The 19,569-nt window shown below is 38.6% G+C and overlaps 1 protein-coding gene across 1 annotated transcript in view; it reads right to left on the bottom strand.

Moving 5' to 3' along the window:
- Nup98-96 (nuclear pore complex protein Nup98-96) overlaps nucleotides 1–19,569 on the bottom strand; it is a 474,154-nt gene that overhangs the window by 175,068 nt on the left and 279,517 nt on the right. The window contains exon 20 of the mRNA XM_067143470.2: nucleotides 9,796–10,178. Within this exon, the coding sequence (XP_066999571.1) occupies nucleotides 9,796–10,178 (383 nt within the window). The remainder of the gene's footprint in view (nucleotides 1–9,795; nucleotides 10,179–19,569) is intronic.

Here is a 19,569-nt window from a genome sequence, read left to right on the forward strand (position 1 = left end):
AACTTAATTCTTTAAAACAATACATTAAGTTTAAATTAGAGCCCAAAACAAACAGGTCACTTAGGGCAGTACAACCATCTGCAGGTAAACTAGATGGCAGCTACGCGGGAGGTAAACTACCCGAGAGCGTAAATCAGCTGGTACTTAGGCTTGCATACAACCACCTCCGCGTTAAGCACCAGGTAACTACCTGGAACTAGACACTGATATGCTGGGTTGGCTAGACTGATTTTCAGCGACTTCTTGCTTTTGACTGAGGTGCCACCTATTGTTTAACGTGTGAAGCTCATTCTGATCACCTTAATTTCCTGTATTTTCATCTGCTGATTATCACCAACAAACCTATTAATAATGATAATAATCACAACAAAATTAATAAGAGCAATCTGTAGAGTTATTTATGTCAAGCTTTCATGAGGTTCACAATCAATACCTAACTGGGCTTTAAATCTTGAGCTGTTAATGTTTTCTTATGCCAGTTATAAGCTGTCATGTAAAGCAACGTTTCGGAAAGTATTCTCATAGTAGAGTAGTTAAGGTGCTCGCTACAAAATACAAGGTACGCAGATTCTCTTTGTATTTTTTTAATTTCAATTCAATTTCAATTCAAAATTTTTGTTCTCTGCTGTTGTTCTTAACTCTCTTTTGCATGCTTTGATATACGTATATACACATATCTTCCTTATGGGCTTATTGCCTTTGAGTATTCTATCTGCAGGTTTCTGTGAATTGATTAAGTATCTCCACGATCCTTCACGCGCTACTTTGCATAATATTGTGATTAAACATTTCAGTGAAATGTATTATCAAGAAAAGAGTGCATGAAAAGATGCGTGCAGATAAAAACAACAGCTAATTACAAAAATAAAAATATCTGCATTATGAGGACTCGAACCTTCATACCTCCTAATACAATTAAAAGTTAGAAACTTCATTATGTTCCATATTGAACTGGGACTACAGTAAATTGAAAATGTTAAGGATCCACCTTTTTAATACAATGACAGTTTATTGATGTGAGTTAGATCACATGTTTATAGAGATTGGTACTAGTTTCGACACTCATTGCGCATCATCATCGGCCAATGAATCAGTTGAGCAAATCATAACTAATCAGAAAACAATATAAAGCATGACAGTACCTACAATACCAATATAAACGGTCCACTATTGGACATTATAAATTTCTCAGCGAACTCATTCCTGGTTGCCAGCATTTCACCCCCGTGTGCTAAGTTGGGCTCATCAGTTGGTACTTAGCACACCCACCAAGACGCTTGGCTAGTGCATACCGTGGAGGCCACTGCATAGGCTACTCGGAGCCACCGGCAGTGCCAGTGCACTACGAGAGACTTTGTCTCATTACCAAAAATTGATGACTGCTTGGCAATCAAATGATGTAGATATATAAATTTATACTGGTATTATAAATTCACTAATTCGGAACAAACATTTCAGGTTCCCTATGGGAATCAACATCTACAGTACCTACAATGACAAATGTTACATTGTAACAAGTTAAAATGATGAGAGTAAGGTGTATCTGACTATAAAGTAACATTCTATAATATATGAGTAGGTAACCAGTTGTAAAGTATTGATACACAAGAAAATATAGTCCCGCTTGAGGCGTATAGATCATAAGGTGTATCTTTAGTCTTGTTAAACAGAAACTTTAAAACATGTTATCCATGAGAAGAATAAATCTTGTTCTCTTAATCTGTGGTAATCAACAGGCTTAACTCACGCAGTTCCGAAGCAAACATTGTGGTCATGTGAGGATCTTATTTTGAACCAACGTTATGATTTCCAGTTCGACAGGGAATCATGGAGACTTTCAGCAGCATGTTGGTGCAGTTGTTCAAAGGAGAGCAAGATTTATTCTTCCACGAATAATACGTTTTACAGTTTCTTTTTAACAAGACTAAAGATACACCTGTGATTTATATGCCTCAAGCTGGACTATTTCCTTGTGAATCAAGACTTAACAACTGGGTTACCTTCTCAGATATTATAGAACTTTACTTATGGTCAGATGCACTTTACTCTCATCATTTTAACTTTTTATAATTTAACATTTATCACTGTAGGTGCTGTCATATGTCTTCTATTTTACAATTTAACATTTGTTACTGTAGGTGTTGTTGTGTGTTTTATATTGTTTTTTGATTAGTTATGATTTGCTCAACTGATTCATTGGCCGATGATGATGCGCAATGAGCGTCGAAACTAGTACCAATCTGTATAAACAAGTAATCTAACTCACATAAAAAAACTATCATTGTATTGAAAAGGTGGATCCTTAACATTTTCAATTTACTGCACTCTTAATACGAAGCAAATGCCTTAGCCACTATGCTATGAGAACGCTATGGGTAACTTAAATACATATACTAAGTTATACCTGCTGTCTGAAAACTGACAAACATTGGAAAATTAAAGCTCATTTGAGATGAATTCCAATTGGGTGTTGATTTTGTATTCTTGTAAAGTTTCTTCGCAAAAGCTTGACATATACAGTAATATGTGCCCCCGACGTTTTAGATGTGAGGGTCTGGTGCGACGGGTGCAACTCAAGGGAAGCGTTCATATTCAAAATCCTGCAATACAATACCGATCACTGTTACAGTATCATACTTCTATGAACATACTAAGCTAATTAAACCCAATCACTGCCAAACCCGTAGATATACGTTTTTGAATGCCGTGCGATGGCCGCCAAACCCGTATATATACATTTTGGTGCAGTCTGTACTTCACCAATCTCAGAAATGAACGCGATATAGTGTCATGCTTTGAGATTCAATGGAAATGCTCAAAAAACTTCTATACTGCAGATATACCACTCTATTTCGTGTGTTTTGAAAGCAATCTTGTGTTATTTCATCTTCGTTGGAGTGGAAGATCTTTCCCGCTTACGTGCAGCCATCATGTCGTCTTGAAGTATACATTCATCTCTTGTTGACGAAGAAACTGAATGTTTCCTCATAAATTGTGTTTCTGGAGAGCTATATTTTGATAATGAACATGGAGAATATCTAAGTGGCGACATTGAACTACAAGAAAGTGCGAGACAAAGTAGTAACGACGAGTCTCATGCGGAATTGTCACCCCTTCTTCAGATAAATTATTTTTTCTCCAAATGTAAATGATTTTGGTATTACCAGTTCTTGGATCAAGAATTTTGTATTGTATTTCAGTAATAGTATCACAGAGGAGTGGCCGCGCGTATTAACCTGCTACGGCTATCGAGTCAAGCTCTCCACTCGGCAGATGAGTGGGTTCGAAACTCACCGTCAGCTGTCCTGAGAATTTCTTTCCTTTTCTTTGTGGTTTCCCTTTCGTACCCCCAAGCAAATGCCGGGAAAGTTCCTATTCATAGGCCACAGCTGATTCCTTCCACTTCTGTACCCAGTTTCATTCACTATCATTCATTTCATATTCATTACCTCCTCAACTGAGGTTTGCGTCAGGAAGGGCATCCGGTCATAAAATATGGTGTAAAATATAATCTCACATCATCCCCGACATCGTATTGGGCTGCAGGACTAAGGAGACTGTATGCATTCCATTAATAGTAACAGTAAATATGTATCTTTCAAAGTGCTTCTTCCTTAAAAAAAAAAAAACCCGGCCCACAGGGCTCGGCAGGTCATCAAAACTCGGGAGTGAAAAGTTTAAGCAGTATGTCACCAAACTACAGCTAATAATAATGAGCTCTCAAAATTTACCTGGCAGGTAAAGTCTTAACGGACCCCCGAAGTGGCCGATAAATTATGCGCCGAGCAACTTCGATCTATGCTGCCAATACCCCTAACCGGGAGGGGTCAAACGGAAATATCCTTTTACGCAAAGGGAAGGTTACGCGCTACTTTACCCGTGGATGGTGGAACCGGTCCTCAATTACCTAAATCTTACCATTACAAAAAATTAGAACATTGTCTTAATATTTTCAGGAAACTGATCCAAAAATTGAATATGACCAGACAGTATTTACTTCATTCAGTAGCTCATAAGAGAACTACTTTTACCAGTCTGGTCTACATAGCGTATAACACTCCTTTCTCGCAATAACTTTAAGAAAGAAATTTATTCAACTGCAGTCACCAGCTATAACAGATATTTTGCTGACAGAATTATTAATAAAATAAAAATAAACCCTCCAGCACGCTTAATAGGGAAAAGAAAGAAAGCCTTTCACATATAATAATAATAATAATAATAATAATAATAATAATAATAATAATAATAATAATAATAATAATAATAATAATACAGTAAATGAACTGATTGCTAATACCCTTAAGAAATAAAATTACAACTTAGGCTTTCAGAATAAACAACAAATTCTGTTTTATTCTATAATACATACAGCACTAATAATAATAAATTCCAGCATTCTGGAGTTTACAAACTTATCTGAAAAATCTAACATTCTCTTTGATGAAGTATTGAAATTTTTTAAGAAGCAGGATAATAATCATACCGTAGATACTTACACGCACACTTCTTCTAGTTGTAGTCTTGTCCTGCCCCCAAAAGCTTCTCCCCCCTCCGCCACCCCTCAACAAGGCGGCTCAAGAGCAGTCACAGTTTGGTATTTAGTCTAGCAGAGGCTCAGCCGTAAAGTACAGCTCATCCAATGGCGCCAGTGGGGAGTAAGCATTATTTTTGCATCATCTGGTCTATGCAGTCTTTTTTTTTTTTTTTTTTTTTTTTTTTTTTTTTTTTTTTTTTTTTTTTTTTTTTTTTTTTTGGACTCCTTTCTAATGTCTGGTGGATCAACACTTTCAAATTTTGATATTCAAGCTTACTGAAGATTTGGTTCCTTCTCATTTATTGCTACAACAGGATCTTCTAGAATTATGCCAAAGCACATTTGACGTCCCCTATCATAAGTATATATATTCACAGCTGCTGCAAGTAACAATATTTTAATATCCTGTGTGATGCTTTTTAATTTTAATTAATCATAATTATGTACTAAATGCCCCAGTTTTTATATTTACTTGTTGTGTGTGTGTGTGTGTGTAAGAATGCTACATTTAATTCTATTTCACATAGTAACATCAATTCAAAGCATTTTCTGTACATCAAAAAGATAAGAGGTTTAAATTCCCTTCTTCAGCTTGTAGTCCAAGACAAATTTTTAAATTATACATTAAATATTCAACATTATATGCAGCTGAAGATGTCCCACATCAAGCGATGAAACATGTACTATTTTTATAGGTTTTAGTTATCTAATTTCACGAATTTCTAATTTCTTTAGTTTCTGCAAGGTGCGACGAAAAATCTTGTTAAGCGGGAAAACGTACTATCGAATATCCCATTAAAAACTATCCAACAGGGAGATGGTATCACTTTACACATCAGTACATTTTATATTGTGTGTGTGTGGTGTTTCCGGAGATAAAGGAGAGCACTAAAGTGTCAAAAAGTCGAGAGAACAAATATCAATAATTCTCTACTGGAGCCTGTTAAAGTAAGAAGAGACTATTAAAAGATGTGGAAAAAAATCGGAAAATCAGATACAACATTCTTTTGCCCTTTGGCTCATAGAAGTAGCTACAGTACCTACATATTATAGCAGATCACTTTCTTCCTAAATCAATTGTATAACAAATTGTTAGTTGAAGCCTTAGGTTTCTGACCAGTGAGTAATTAAACACCGTTTTCTGGTAACTTTGTTGGAGCATAAATTTCCCGTGAGGTTATACTCGCCATTCGCGATTAAACGCCTTCGGCCACCATCTTGAACATGGAACTTTGGTAGTACTCAGCATTGGTTTGGACAGAGTCGCCGGTGAATAAACATGCCAATTGTCAACTAGTAGTTTGTATTTCTATAGGAATGGTACACCGCTTTACCTTCAATTCATTGTGTTGAATGGTAAAAAGAAGTGAAGCGATTATTTGTCGCGTGACAGCCTACTTACAGACTAATAGGATAATCGTGAGAAGTTCACTAGCGCGGTATATACGGTATCTGTCTTGTGATAGCTTAGTTATGGATAAGAAAAGGGTCATAAAACCACTCACTAATGAAGAAAAAATTAAAATCCTTCAAGAAGTACGAGGAATCCACATCTTAAGCGCGTAGAGTTGGCGCGAACGTTAAAACTAGCACCTTCTACTTTGAACACTATTGTGGGCACCGAGACAAAATAGAAAATGCGTATAAGCAAACTAGAAACAGAACAAGAAAACGAGTGCGCGAAAGATATTTTCCAAAAGTTGGAAAGAATGATTTTGAATAAATAAATTTCTAACTTCTGACTGGAATGCAAAATAGCTACAAGCACTATCAAGCTCACTTGGTTATTCAACAATCTCACTGACAACAAAGACCTTTCCACAGAAAAGAAAAAACACTTTTCAGAAAATCAAATGGTCATAGATATGTCTCTCTGTCATGACCGTCCACCAACGGCTGCACAGTTGCTAGAGTTACACTTCCGTTACACATTTTGTGGCGATAACTTCCGTGATGCATAATTTCGGATGACTCCCAGCCGTAAGCCATGTAAGTCAACAGGAGAGCTTTGAAAAAAAAGAAAAAAAGTGAAAACTGAATTCAACGCTCCTCGCAGCAGTGGAATCTATTACTGTGCTTTAACTTAGCACTGACCTGCCTTGCTCTAGTGTAAAGTCTTTGCTGCCAATCAATGACGCAAAACTCAACTTTACCTAAGCTAACAGCTTGCCCCTCGAAGGTGCAATATATTCTGTGTTCGAGAATTCAAGGTCATTTCCTCTTATCACGCATCGTTCTCCAACCAACCCGTGGCGGCTCTTATCTCTGTTGGAAATCACATTTCGTACAAAAGGGATGACAAAGAACATTTTCATGTCTGGGGAATATATGATCGTACTAAGCGGTAAAGACGAAAAATCGTGACGTGTTAAGGGATTTTTTATACAGATTTGATAAGATGGGCGTCAGGACTTCAAATTTATGATGTGCTAAGCGGAAAAGTGTGTTAATGCTAGTTGCTTTACGTCGCACCGACACAGATAGGTCTTATGGCGACGATCGGACAGGGCAGGGATAGGAGTGGGAAGGAAGCGGCCGTGGCCTTAATTAAGGTACAGCCCCAGCATTTGCCTGGTGTAAAAATGGGAAACCACTGAAAACCATTATCAGGGCTGCCGACAGTGGGGTTCGAACCTATTATCTCCTGAATACTGGATACTGGCAGCACTTAAGCGACTGCAGCTATCAAGCTTGGTAAAGTGTGTTAATAAGGAACGGACTAACGAGGTTTCACTGTATATGTATTGAAAAAGTGGACTATTACATCCCGTAATCCTTCGAATAGTTGATATCAATACAGTATCAAATTATGAAACATACTTTACGTAAAAGATGCTGATGCTTGTTGTTTAAAGGGGTCTAACATCTAGTCATCGCCTCTTTTCATAAAAGAAAGGTTGCTCAAAAAAACTGAAACCAGACAAATGTGGGTGTAAAAGCTATTACCGGGGAAGAGAGTGCCAGTGTAACTGCTGATGACAGGAAGAGTTATTATGAACATGGGGATAAACTGTGATGCTTTGCCAGATGATGTACAAGAACAGCTGATCATCAGAATTAATGGCGAGAGCGTCAGTGATTCAGGCAACAATACTGAACCAGAGTAAAACTACTCCAGCAGCAGCGATTCAATTGCCAGTCAAATCTCAGGAACTGAAGCTTTGGACTAGAACAGTAATGCTTACTACACGGTCGTGGTTTGGCATTAGATTTCCACCCTGAAACGCATGACATTTAAAAGGTAAGGACGTGTATTTTGTTTTATATTGGCTCTATATCTATGTTACATGTTCCATTTCCCTTATTTAATCAATCACGATAGCTGATCGAACCGTCCAGGGGATTATTAAAGCATGTTTGTGTAAAGTACTTCTTATTTAGAAGTTTATTTATATGCTTATTTGATACATGTGTGTTTTTGTCTATTACACATCGAGTATAGCCCGCAGTACTGGTGATATTAGTGCATACATCTTAAACACCATTTCCCCTCACTGGAGTATTTGACAGACATTACTTGTTTATTCGTGATACCCTTCAGTGTTACTTGAATTGATATGCGAGTGACAATGTTTCACAGCAATCGTGGAAATTGGTTTCAATCATGGCAGTTCAAAAAACTACTCTAACCACTGTGTTATTATTTAATTTAATTCAAGATGGTTTTACCTGTGATTGGCACATGTTTTGTTACTTGTTGCTGAACTGACGTGGCAATGGTGCTTTAGTATTGATTTCTCCCTCTGAAATCACAGTGCTCTCTCTCATGCTGGTGGAGTAAGCACTGTCAGTGACCATCACTACCTCATAGAACCCCTTTGAAGCGTTTCAAGGATAAGATAAAGTACAATATGAAAACAGATGGAATTAACACTCAATCCTGGGATATGCTTGCTGAGAATCGTACAGTTTGGCATCACACTGTTTTTACATCAGTTTCAGTGTCTGAAGAGGAACGACGACGACATGAAGAGGATAAACGACAAGCCCGGAAGCTCCGTCAAGCTCAGTTCCGCCCTCCCCCCAACCATTTCATGTGATATGTGGACGTATGTCCACATATGGGCTACTAAGTCATATAATACATATTCATAAAGCTTTCTAAGTGTGAAAATGCAAACTGCTGAAGAATATGTCAATATGTGAACTCTGATACCAATTGCAGCTGACAATGTCCAATGTGTGTGCATTAAAAATTTAAAAAATCCTGTCGAATTTGCAATTCCCGTCAGGTTATATATTTTAAATTATATTATAAGAATATTTGTGAGGGCATATGATACTGTTTTTGATAATTTGTCGTTCGGACGGAGACATTAAGCCCTGAGCAGAACCCTTGGTGCTATTTGACAAGAGTAGGCTATGTCCTGGTATTGGGTTTCACCCTCTCCCTACCTACTATCTTATATCACATCATTCATTTCATCTCATTAACAGGAAGGAGATCTGGTCTTAAAACCTTGCGACAAAGATTCATCTCACTTTATACCTGAGCCCATACAGAAATGGAATAAAGGTTGGACATACATGTATTTATATTTCTTCCCACACAAAAATTCAGTCTTAGGTTATAACCTACTTCATTTCTTTTTTTCTTCTAACAAGGATACTCACTCTATAATATTTTATACTGTTATGTACCATTCCACTGCTCCTAATTATCATAATTCAAAATTCTCAAGTGCTACAAAGCTTCCCTTCAAGGGTTATTAGGCTGATAATATACTCTGCCCCTACACATTGTTAATAACCAATGGCCCTCATACTCATATTGAAAGCATCAGTTCAATCTTGTTTGGCAATTATTTAGTGTTATATGCCAAACCCCTTTAAAATACATTCCATTATCTTCTTGGTTTCGTCAAATGTTTCTGTTCTACTCTTAATGTAAGTGCCAGTTGAAACATTCTTTTATGGATATGGAATGTTCTATCTTCAAAGCTAAGCCATTCTAACATGGACTCAAACCACACATCACTTCATAAACTGGATTTGTACAAGGTAATATATTAAGCTAAAAATAAGTGAAAACAAAATAAACAAACCAAGAAACAGGGAAAAAAAAAAAAAAAAAAAAAAAAAAAAAAAAAAAAAAAAAAAACAATAAATAGCTGAAATATGGCATTAATTCTTCCACAGAAAAAGGTAAAATGTTAGTATATCATACCAACTTCAGACAACATGACATCCCAATGTGAAATTCATTTTTTTTTAACCACCACCTCACTTCTGAAGACATGATAAACATTAATGCTTACACTAAATGAAGACTCATAATCCGTATCTCCGCCTGCCACTCTCAATCTTTGCACAATGCACGGCGAATTGTCTCCGGCTGGTCGTCCACTTACGTAAGAGTTCAAATCCGACAAAGGTGCAGCAAGTGGTTGAATACCAGCAGTTTGCTGTGTGGTTAGTGTAACGAATGTACTTCTGGATCCCCAGCCAACACGAAAACTACAACCTTTAAATAAACCGAGGTCAGCTAAACATGCTGCTCTTATACGATGAGCTGTTGTTTTCTCCCAGTGAAGCACATGATGAGGATATTTCAAAACCACAGTCTTCGGGTGCTCCATCGGTGCAGTAATAGGAACTGGCTCTGGTACAACTGCGCTGGGCAAAAGCATTCCTCCATGACCTACATTAACAAGAGAAATGTTTAAGATGAAATTTTAAAAAGTTATTATTTCTTTAAACAAATATTTAATCTGCTTGCAGAACACTAAGAGCCTCTGTTCACAACAGAACCACAGTGGCTACATTATATACACTATGAATGAGGTCTATAAATAAAACCCTTTTTAAGAAAAAGTCCATAGTTGCCTCTAAGGAAAACAGTACTGTAAGATTTCAAGAATTATATTGTGATAAATAAAATAAGATAAAACTTAAAAAGATCTCTTGTGATTAATATGGGTGTATCTAATCGCCGAGTATGGCAAGACACTGAGAGGACAGTACAAATTGTCTACAATGAAGAGATCCAACAAATTTGTACAGTAAAACTATCATATGATTTAATTTTTGTTTCTTACATTTTTATATTTCAAGCCACAGAGATACAAAACATTGAATGTTTAATTAGATCAATGTTTCAAATACAAAAAGAAAATACCAAAAGAAAATTTAAAACGTGTAAGTTGAATCCAAAAAGCAGTCATGGGAAGATTTTGGTAATAACCTGGAAAAGCAAGGGAACAGGAAGGATTGCAACAACTATCGAGGTATCTCATTGATTAGTATACCAGGCAAAGTATTCACTGGCATCTTGGAGGGGAGGGTGTGATCAGTCGTTGAGAGAAAGTTGGATGAAAACCAGTGTGGTTTCAGACCACAGAGAGGCTGTCAGGATCAGATTTTCAGTATGCGCCAGGTAATTGAAAAACGCTACGAGAGGAATAGGCAGTTGTGTTCATGTTTCGTAGAACTAGAGAAAGCATATGACAGGGTACCGAGGGAAAAGATGTTCGCTATACTGGGGGACTATGGAATTAAAGGTAGATTATTAAAATCAATCAAAGGCATCTATGTTGACAATTGGGCTTCAGTGAGAATTGATGGTAGAATGAGTTCTTGGTTCGGGGTACTTACAGGAGTTAGACAAGGCTGTAATCTTTCACCTTTGCTGTTCGTAGTTTACATGGATCATCTGCTGAAAGGTATAAAATGGCAGGGAGGGATTCAGTTAGGTGGAAATGTAGTAAGCAGTTTGGCCTATGGTTTTAATGGCAGACTGTGCCGAAAACCTGCAGTCTAATATCTTGGAACTTGAAAATAGGTGCAATGAGTATGGTATGAAAATTAGCCTCTCTAAGACTAAATTGATGTCAGTAGGTAAGAAATTCAACAGAATTGAATGTCAGATTGGTGATACAAAGCTAGAACAGGTCATAATTTCAAGTATTTAGGTTGTGTGTTCTCCCAGGATGGTAATATAGTAAGTGAGATTGAATCAAGGTGTAGTAAAGCTAATGCAGTGAGCTTGCAGTTGGGATCAGCAGTATTCTGTAAGAAGGAAGTCAGCTCCCAGACGAAACTATCTTTACATCGGTCTGTTTTCAGACCAACTTTGCTTTACAGGAGCGAAAGTTTTTTTGCTAGGGGCTTTACGTCGCGCCGACGCAGATAGGTCTTATGGCGACGATGGGATTGGAAAGGCCAAGGAGTTGGAAGGAAGCGGCCGTGGCCTTAATTAAGGTACAGCCCCAGCATTTGCCTGGTGTGAAAATGGGAAACCACGGAAAACCATTTTCAGGGCTGCCGATAGTGGGATTCGAACCTACTATCTCCCGGATGCAAGCTCACAGCCGCGTGCCTCTACGCGTACGGCCAACTCGCCCGGTAGAGGAGCGAAAGCTGGGTGGACCCAGGATTATTCATAAGTTAGAAGTAACAGACATGAAAGTAGCAAGAATGATTGTTGGTACCAACATGTGGGAACAATGGCAGGAGGGTACTCGAAATGAGAAGATAAAGGCTAATTTAGGAATGAGCGCGATGGATGAAGCTGTACCCATAAACCGGCTTCGGTGGTGGGGTCATGTGAGGCGAATGGAGGAGGATAGGTTACCTAGGAGAATAATGGACTCTGTTATGGAGGGTAAGAGAAGTAGAGGGAGACCAAGACGACGATGGTTAGACTCGGCTCCTAACGATTTAAAGATAAGAGGTATAGAACTAAATGAGGCCACAACACTAGTTGCAAATCGAGGATTGTGGCGACGTTTAGTAAATTCTCAGAGGCTTGCAGACTGAACGCTGAAAGGCATAACAGTCTATAATGATAATGTATGTATGTATGTATGTATGTATGTATGTATGTATGTATGTAAGTTTTGTAAAGACTACTTTTCTATGAAATCATCCCTAGATGAAAGCCTCAGTGGCTCAGATGGCAGCCTCTCACCGCTGGGTTCCGTGGTTCAAATCCCGTCACTCCATGCAAGATTTGTGCTGGAGAAAGCGGAGGCGGAAAAGTTTTTCTTTGGGTACTCCGTTTTTCTGAGTCATCTTTCATTCCAGCAACACTCTCCAGTATCATTTCATTTCATCTGTCAGGCATTAATCATTGCCCCAGAGGAGTGCGACAGGCTTCGGCAGCCGGCAGAATTCTTATTCTCGCCGCAAGATGGGGGCTTCATTCATTCCACCCCTGACCCGATCAATGACTGGAAAACAGGTTGTACGAAGGTAATCCCAAAAATATCTCCAATTGTTTTTTAAATTACATAGATCTGTTTATTTCTACAATGGTTTACATCATTATAAAGCTTGAACATTTACCTATTTTTCTACATTATCACCACTTCGGCTGATGCATTTTTGTAGACGCTGTAATAGTTTTTGTATGCCCATTTCATACCAGCTAGCTGCCATACTGTTCAGGAAGTTGTGAGCAGCGCTTCGGGAAACCTCAGGAACCAAAGCGCAGAGATCATTCAGGGTGATCCGCCAAACTTTACACCTTTACGGCTTTCTTGACGGAAATTGACGGTCTCCCGCTCCTTTGTTCGTTTGTCGTGAATTACAGTCCGACCGGCTGCAAACTCTCTACACCACTTACGAACATTTTTGATATCTATGCACTGCTCACCATACACTTCCGTCAAGTGGCGATGGATTTCAATCGGTTCAGTCAAAAACCGAATAACTGCGTGCATTTCGCACTTGGCAGTAACATCCAACAGGAGCTCCATTGTCAACGACTGCCAAGCCAAGGCTAAGTGCCTCAGTGGGGCGTGCACATGTTTATATGCGAGCGCGGGAAACACACTTCACAATATTGTGACCAACAGCCACACTAACAGAGTTCTGTATTTATAAAAAAAATAGGAGACCTTATTTTTGGGATTATCCTCGTAGGTTTTCATTTTAATCAGTAGATGCTGGGAGCCTCAAGGCGGGTTGAGCTAGCACAAATCTTGAAATACCCTTCAGATCCAGAAAATTAATTTCTATTCAATGTATAATCAGTGGTGTCAGTAAACTGCTGGCTCTAAAATTTCTTTACACTGTGTACAGTGAAAAATATGAGACAGCGGAAGAGAAGGTATGTTTAGATTGCAGAAAATCTGAGAATTTTAAAAGTTATAGACTAAAGCAGCTATGAATAAATGACTATTCTAATGTCTATATTCCAATCATTTATACTATTAATTAATTGTTACAATGTGATTCTGATCTAAATAATTGTACCACGAAAATACAGAGGGCAAAACATGTACGCTATATATTGAAATAAAAATTACGTACTGACTGGCAGAACTTCCACTTCTCAGCCACTTGCATCCAAGAAAGAATCTTTCCTTAAAATTTAATTTTTTCAGATAGATCATAAAATGAAAAAATAAAAAAGAACAAGGCTGGTATTATTAGCATTCGAAATATCTTCCTAATATAGGTATCAATGACTGGAGGAAACTTTTCATCATGCCTTGCAGGTTACTGTCATCACAATAGGTAGCTCAGTCCAAAGGCAACCTAAATTCCATGTCATGTCATTTAAAAAAATATTTCAAACCAGCCTTTTGAGGTTTCGAAGTCGGCACACCTAGTTAAAGTATGAAGACCAATTCTTTAGCCAGTACAACTGGTTCCATTGCAATAATATTTTGACTTTGAATACTGCTGAATCACGATCATCACATCACGAAAGGCACAATTTCCAACTGGAAACTGCCTGGTGTGCTTCTCGTTTCCATTACGGTATCACTCCCTAAGTGGTTCTTCGTTGTTCCTCACTATTTTGACTGTCTTTATTATAAGTTAAGGACTTTCAATAGTTTTCTTATGTGAACCCTTTTTGCACTTACGGTGGCCATCGTCAACTTTTGCCCACAGGTTCAATAAATAGCTGCAAGGTAATTAATGTATACTAAGAACATAACTAGTTTTCAAATACCCATTACCATAGATTAATTAAACATGTTTTTTTTTAAAATATACCCCTCTTCTGAACACTAGCCTGGTTAAGGACTTTAAATTAAGTAAATCAAGAATGGCATGTTCAAACACAATGTTTTAATATACTCCTACTCATGTCAATCCTTTAAAAATGTGAGTCTGAACTTTGTTAGTTCGACAAGAACTGAGGATCAGTGGTGAAATGTCCACCTACAGACCCTAGAACCCAGCAAAGTTAATGTGATTCGTGAAGGAAAGAAGAAAGTCCACTAGGTACTCTATGTCAAACAATCTCAGGATGTACAAGATCTCAGGTGACACATTCAGCATTCACTCAATAACACTAACTGAAATTTAACAACAGGGTTATCCAACAGATTTCTGGATTCTCTCCGATCTGGGAGAGTGAAACAGAACTTTAAAATTGGCATGAGTGCAAGCAGCCTAAATGGTGTCAAATCAAAATTCCTGCATATGGACGCTAAGACCTCACTGCTCTTTGACTTGGAGGATTAAAAGAAGCCAAAACTGTTAAGATATATATTCAGTTCTTCTTGTAAGATAGATAGTGCTGATATGTATTGTACGTCGATGTAACAAATACTGTGGAGTAGCCACTGTCAAGACGAAATGTCATGGGCAGGATGATCGTTTATACTTTTGCTGCAACAAGTAGCCCACGTGGAGGTGCCAGTATTGGGTTGCCTTTCTCTCACATTTCTAAAGTCAATATCTGTGCAGTGTGAGGGGTGGTGGTGGTGATTGTTTTAAGATGAAGTACAACTAGGCAACCATCCTCTAAATAACACTAATTAGAGAGAAAGTATGGAAGGGATCTGACACTTCAAAACGTGAAGATAACAGCCAAAGGAAGACCAGGGCCACGAAGGGCGTGAAGATGAAAGACTCTCTAAGATTTGCAACCTAATACCATTGGGGTTGAGAAGAACATGAGTTGATCTACAGAGGTCATATAGGATAGATGAAAGTGAGGAGCCTAGCATAAGTAAGCGGAAGCAATGCCAGGACTCAACTGAGGGCCACGTGGTCGCCAACCCACGATTCCAAATCGCCTTTCTTGGCCATGTGGTTGCTAACCCACAATCCCAAATCGCCTTTCTCTCATATTTGTGTAGTCAATATCTGCGCAGTGTAACCCAACGTGGTCATTCGTCTGCCATGTCACACTAAGGGACAGTTGCCAAACTGTCTAAAACTGTAACTCTTCTTCGCTCTTGTTACAAGAATTGTGTTTCATAATCTCAATAGCTTTTCGGTAGAAGATAAGCACAACACTGGTGGGTACCAACCAGAACTGTAAATCCACGAAGGTCTCATTTCATGATCAAGGAGAGAGAGAGCATGTTAGCCCACTGGAGATTGCAAGAGGGAATGATGATGCTTATGTGCTTTCAGTTTGGTGTTATCACTATGTTCAGTGTCCTGGTATAAACCTTTCCACATAAACAGGGAATTCGCTATATGCCAGTGCAAGAGGAAAGATACAAAAGTCTTTCAGTGGAACATCACCATTCTACTGTGTTCGTGCGCTAATTTACACACTTGCAGGGCACCTGGTATGCCTCATGTAAAATTTTCCATTCATATATCCTGTGATGCACAACTGAGTCTCTTCCAGAACATTACGGCACTTGGGTTAAAAAAGAAACAATTTTGAAATCCCGCACATTCATTGGCCTTGAGCAAAATATGAGAGGGCTCCTTCTGCCTCATGGCAACTATCTGCTTCCTAGGAGCACGTCTAAGCATTGCACTATTTTTGGATAGGTCTGCTGTAGGGCAGATGTGGGCCTGCATTTCTCCTGCCCCATGGGGGGCGTGAGCTGTTTCCTTAGTAAGACGTTTCTTTCAGACTTAACGATGTAACTTCACATTCACTTTTAAGGTGCAAGTATTTCTCTTTCTTTACCCTAACTACCAGTATTTTGCTTGGTTTTATTAGGTAGTACAGTTTAGACTCCACATCACAATTTTGGGAAGTCAAAAAAATTTTGTTAGCTTTACCTACATGTTAATTATTGTAAATTGCCATTTTGCTTTGACTTAGTAATACGGGACGAGCCCACTAAAAATATTGAGGATTATCCTCTTTTCTCAGGTGTTTTTGGAGCATATTGCTTTTTAATATGTCTAGTTGGTGCCTTCAACGCATTAATGTATTCGTTTCCACTACACAAGGCGTCACTTAAGCCCTTTGATGCATATTGGTAGAGATGCATTTTAGCTGTACACAACAGATTTTTAATTTTTATTGCATTTAAATAGTTTCTAGTTTCTATTTTTCTCTTAAATGTTTGTTTATTTAGTTCTGATCTTTCACATGATTTGTGTATATCTTGCGAGTTTTGAAAGGTTAAATGAAATATCACCTTTTAAGTACATTACTGCACATTTGTTTTAAACCTGGTGAAATGAAAATCCACAGCCTATTTCCAGTCATTTGACCGGGTCAGGAATGGAACGAAGCCCCATCTAGCAGCGAGGACAGGAATTGTGCATGCTGCCGAAGCCTGTAGCACTCCTCTGGGGCAATGATTAATGAATGACAGATGAAATGAAATGATATTGGAGTGTGTTGCTGGAATGAAATATGACAGGGAAAACCAGAGTACCTGGAGAAAAACCTGTCCCGCCTCCGTTTTGTTGTGCTGGTGAGTATTTGTAATTATTTTTTAACCTTTCCCTCTTTTATGCTAAGGTCGTCTTTCATTCTCTGATTATGATGCTCAAATTGTGGCTCAATGAGAATCTTTTACTTGAGATCACTACCTCATTCCGGCAGGACCCACCTTGTTTCCACGTTCTTTGTCCTGCCTGCGTTCTAGTTGTCCTCTTTCTTTGATTTTATGGGATTTTGAATTTGAACTTATTTTTAACCCATTCTAAGGCTAAAACCATTTCTCCAGATTCAGTTGCCTAGGTGTTGAGTACGTGTCTTTGCCACCTCCTTCGGTCCAGAAATATGTTCCGTTATGTATCTCATTCCAGTTCAACCTTTCTCCGCCAGATACCACCTTATTTGATCTATCAAACCCGTCCAAGGTCTTCTAACACATCTCTTTCTTGTTACTGCTTCTCAAAATACTGTTTTGCTTTCCTACCCTTCTGCACTATTTTGAACGTGCCTATACCACCTCACGCATGACCTCTGGACAGTTTAAACCATACTTCGGTTTACACCAGTATCAGCTAGACTCACTTCATTCCTAATTTTATCTTTCTTTGCTCTCTGAAGTTATGGTGTGTATGAATTTAATTTCAGAAGCTACTGATGCAATATTTTTCTTGCAGTTGTAAAAAAAAAGTCTTAACGATGGCCATATTTTAAAATTATCTGTGATCATTAAAATATGAAGAAGGAATGCCTTTCTCTCACACACTTATAAACCATTTCTCCTGAGATTTAAGAAGATATTCAACAGTCTTCTTGACTTGATTATTACTGTATCAGCAAAAAGAGATACTGACTCACTAAATATCCTCAACATCAGACTTATCTTTATAGGGCCAGATCCTAATTAAAATAGTCAGTGTGTGATGATGTCCTGTACACTGTGCAGCTTACATACTGGGCTTTACTCCTCACAAGCACATTCAAGAATGGGAGTTCTCTCAGCGTTGAGTTCTGGATTTGTGTATGCATACACTGATGAGATGCTGCAGGAACTCTAGAAGCTCTCCACCAAGGACAAAAACATAAACCATATACGAATACCATGTGGAGGGCTTATGTATTGCCATATCCACTGCAGACTTCTGAAACTTTTCCTCCTCTCACGCTGACCTGCCAATGTGCTTGTCCTATTACATGGTTTTCTTGTTCCATTCTCTCTAGATACAGTACATGACTTGATTTGGAACTTGTTTGTTAACTTCCAATGACTGTCTTTTCCCACTGGGATCCTTTTCATCTTTTGTATTTGTTCTGTGTTCCTAATCTTTTACCACCTGTATTTACCATGTTTCTTCCCTTTCCTGGTATTTATCTGGCTTACTTCTTATACTACATTATGTGCTTCAAAATTGAAGATCTGTCAAGATGGCCCCCCAATGAGTGTTTATACCCGCTTTCCTGATGAAGCTGGGAAACAGAAAAGAGCTTGTCAGGGACAGAGAAAGGATGGATGTAGAAGAACTGGGATTGACAAGTAGAGAGCCTATCTATCAAATGTTGTCTCCTTTTTGTGGTGTTAATTGAAGCTTTTTTTTTTTTTTCAGTTAATATATATTTAATGAACGAATCACTAGTTCGTGAACCATGGGCAACGGCTGAGTGGCCTAGTACATGGTCCTGAGAGTCGGGATACCAGTTGCTATGGAATGGGAGTGGGTATCTCTGACATATTCTGAGTCATGGCCCTCCTTGTGCTCAGGCGGCTAGGACTATAAAATTCACCGGTGGTCCACAACCCGTTAGAGGAGAGATCCTCACTTGGACTATGTGCAAGTAGGGTAGCATCCTGCTTCATGAATTTACCGAGCTCAGAACATTTTAACCAAGCCTCGGATCTATGGGAGTGATAAAGTCCCACTCCCATTTGACAGGCGAGGGACTCCTTGGAAACAACTTGGAGAACGAAATGGAATTCGATGGGGAGCTATCAATATTAATGGGGTTTATGGAAGAAAGAAGGTAGATCTGGCTGAGTCAGCAAAGAAGATGCATCTGGATGTGCTAACAGTAAGTGATATTCGGGTAAGAGGAGATAATGAGGAAGAAATAGGAGATTATAAAGTGTACTTGACGGGTGTTAGAAAGGGAAGGGCAGAATCTGGGGTAGGGCTCTTTATCAGGAATACCATTGAACCCAACATAGTTTCTGTTAGGCACGTAAATGAGCGAATGATGTGGGTAGATTTGTCAGTTGGAGGAATTAGGACAAGAATTGTGTCCGTGTATTCACCATGTGAGGGTGCAGATGAGGATGAAGTTGACAAGTTTTATGGAGCATTGAGTGACATCGTGGTCAGGGTCAACAGCAAGGATAGAATAGTGCTAATGGGCGATTTCAATGCGAGAGTTGGGAATAGAACTGAAGGATACGAAAGGGTGATTGGTAATTGTGGGGAAGATATGGAAGTTAATGGGAATGGGAAGCGTTTGC

Source organism: Anabrus simplex, chromosome 3 (assembly GCF_040414725.1).
Source record: "Anabrus simplex isolate iqAnaSimp1 chromosome 3, ASM4041472v1, whole genome shotgun sequence".
Classification (NCBI taxonomy): Eukaryota; Metazoa; Arthropoda; class Insecta; order Orthoptera; family Tettigoniidae; genus Anabrus; species Anabrus simplex.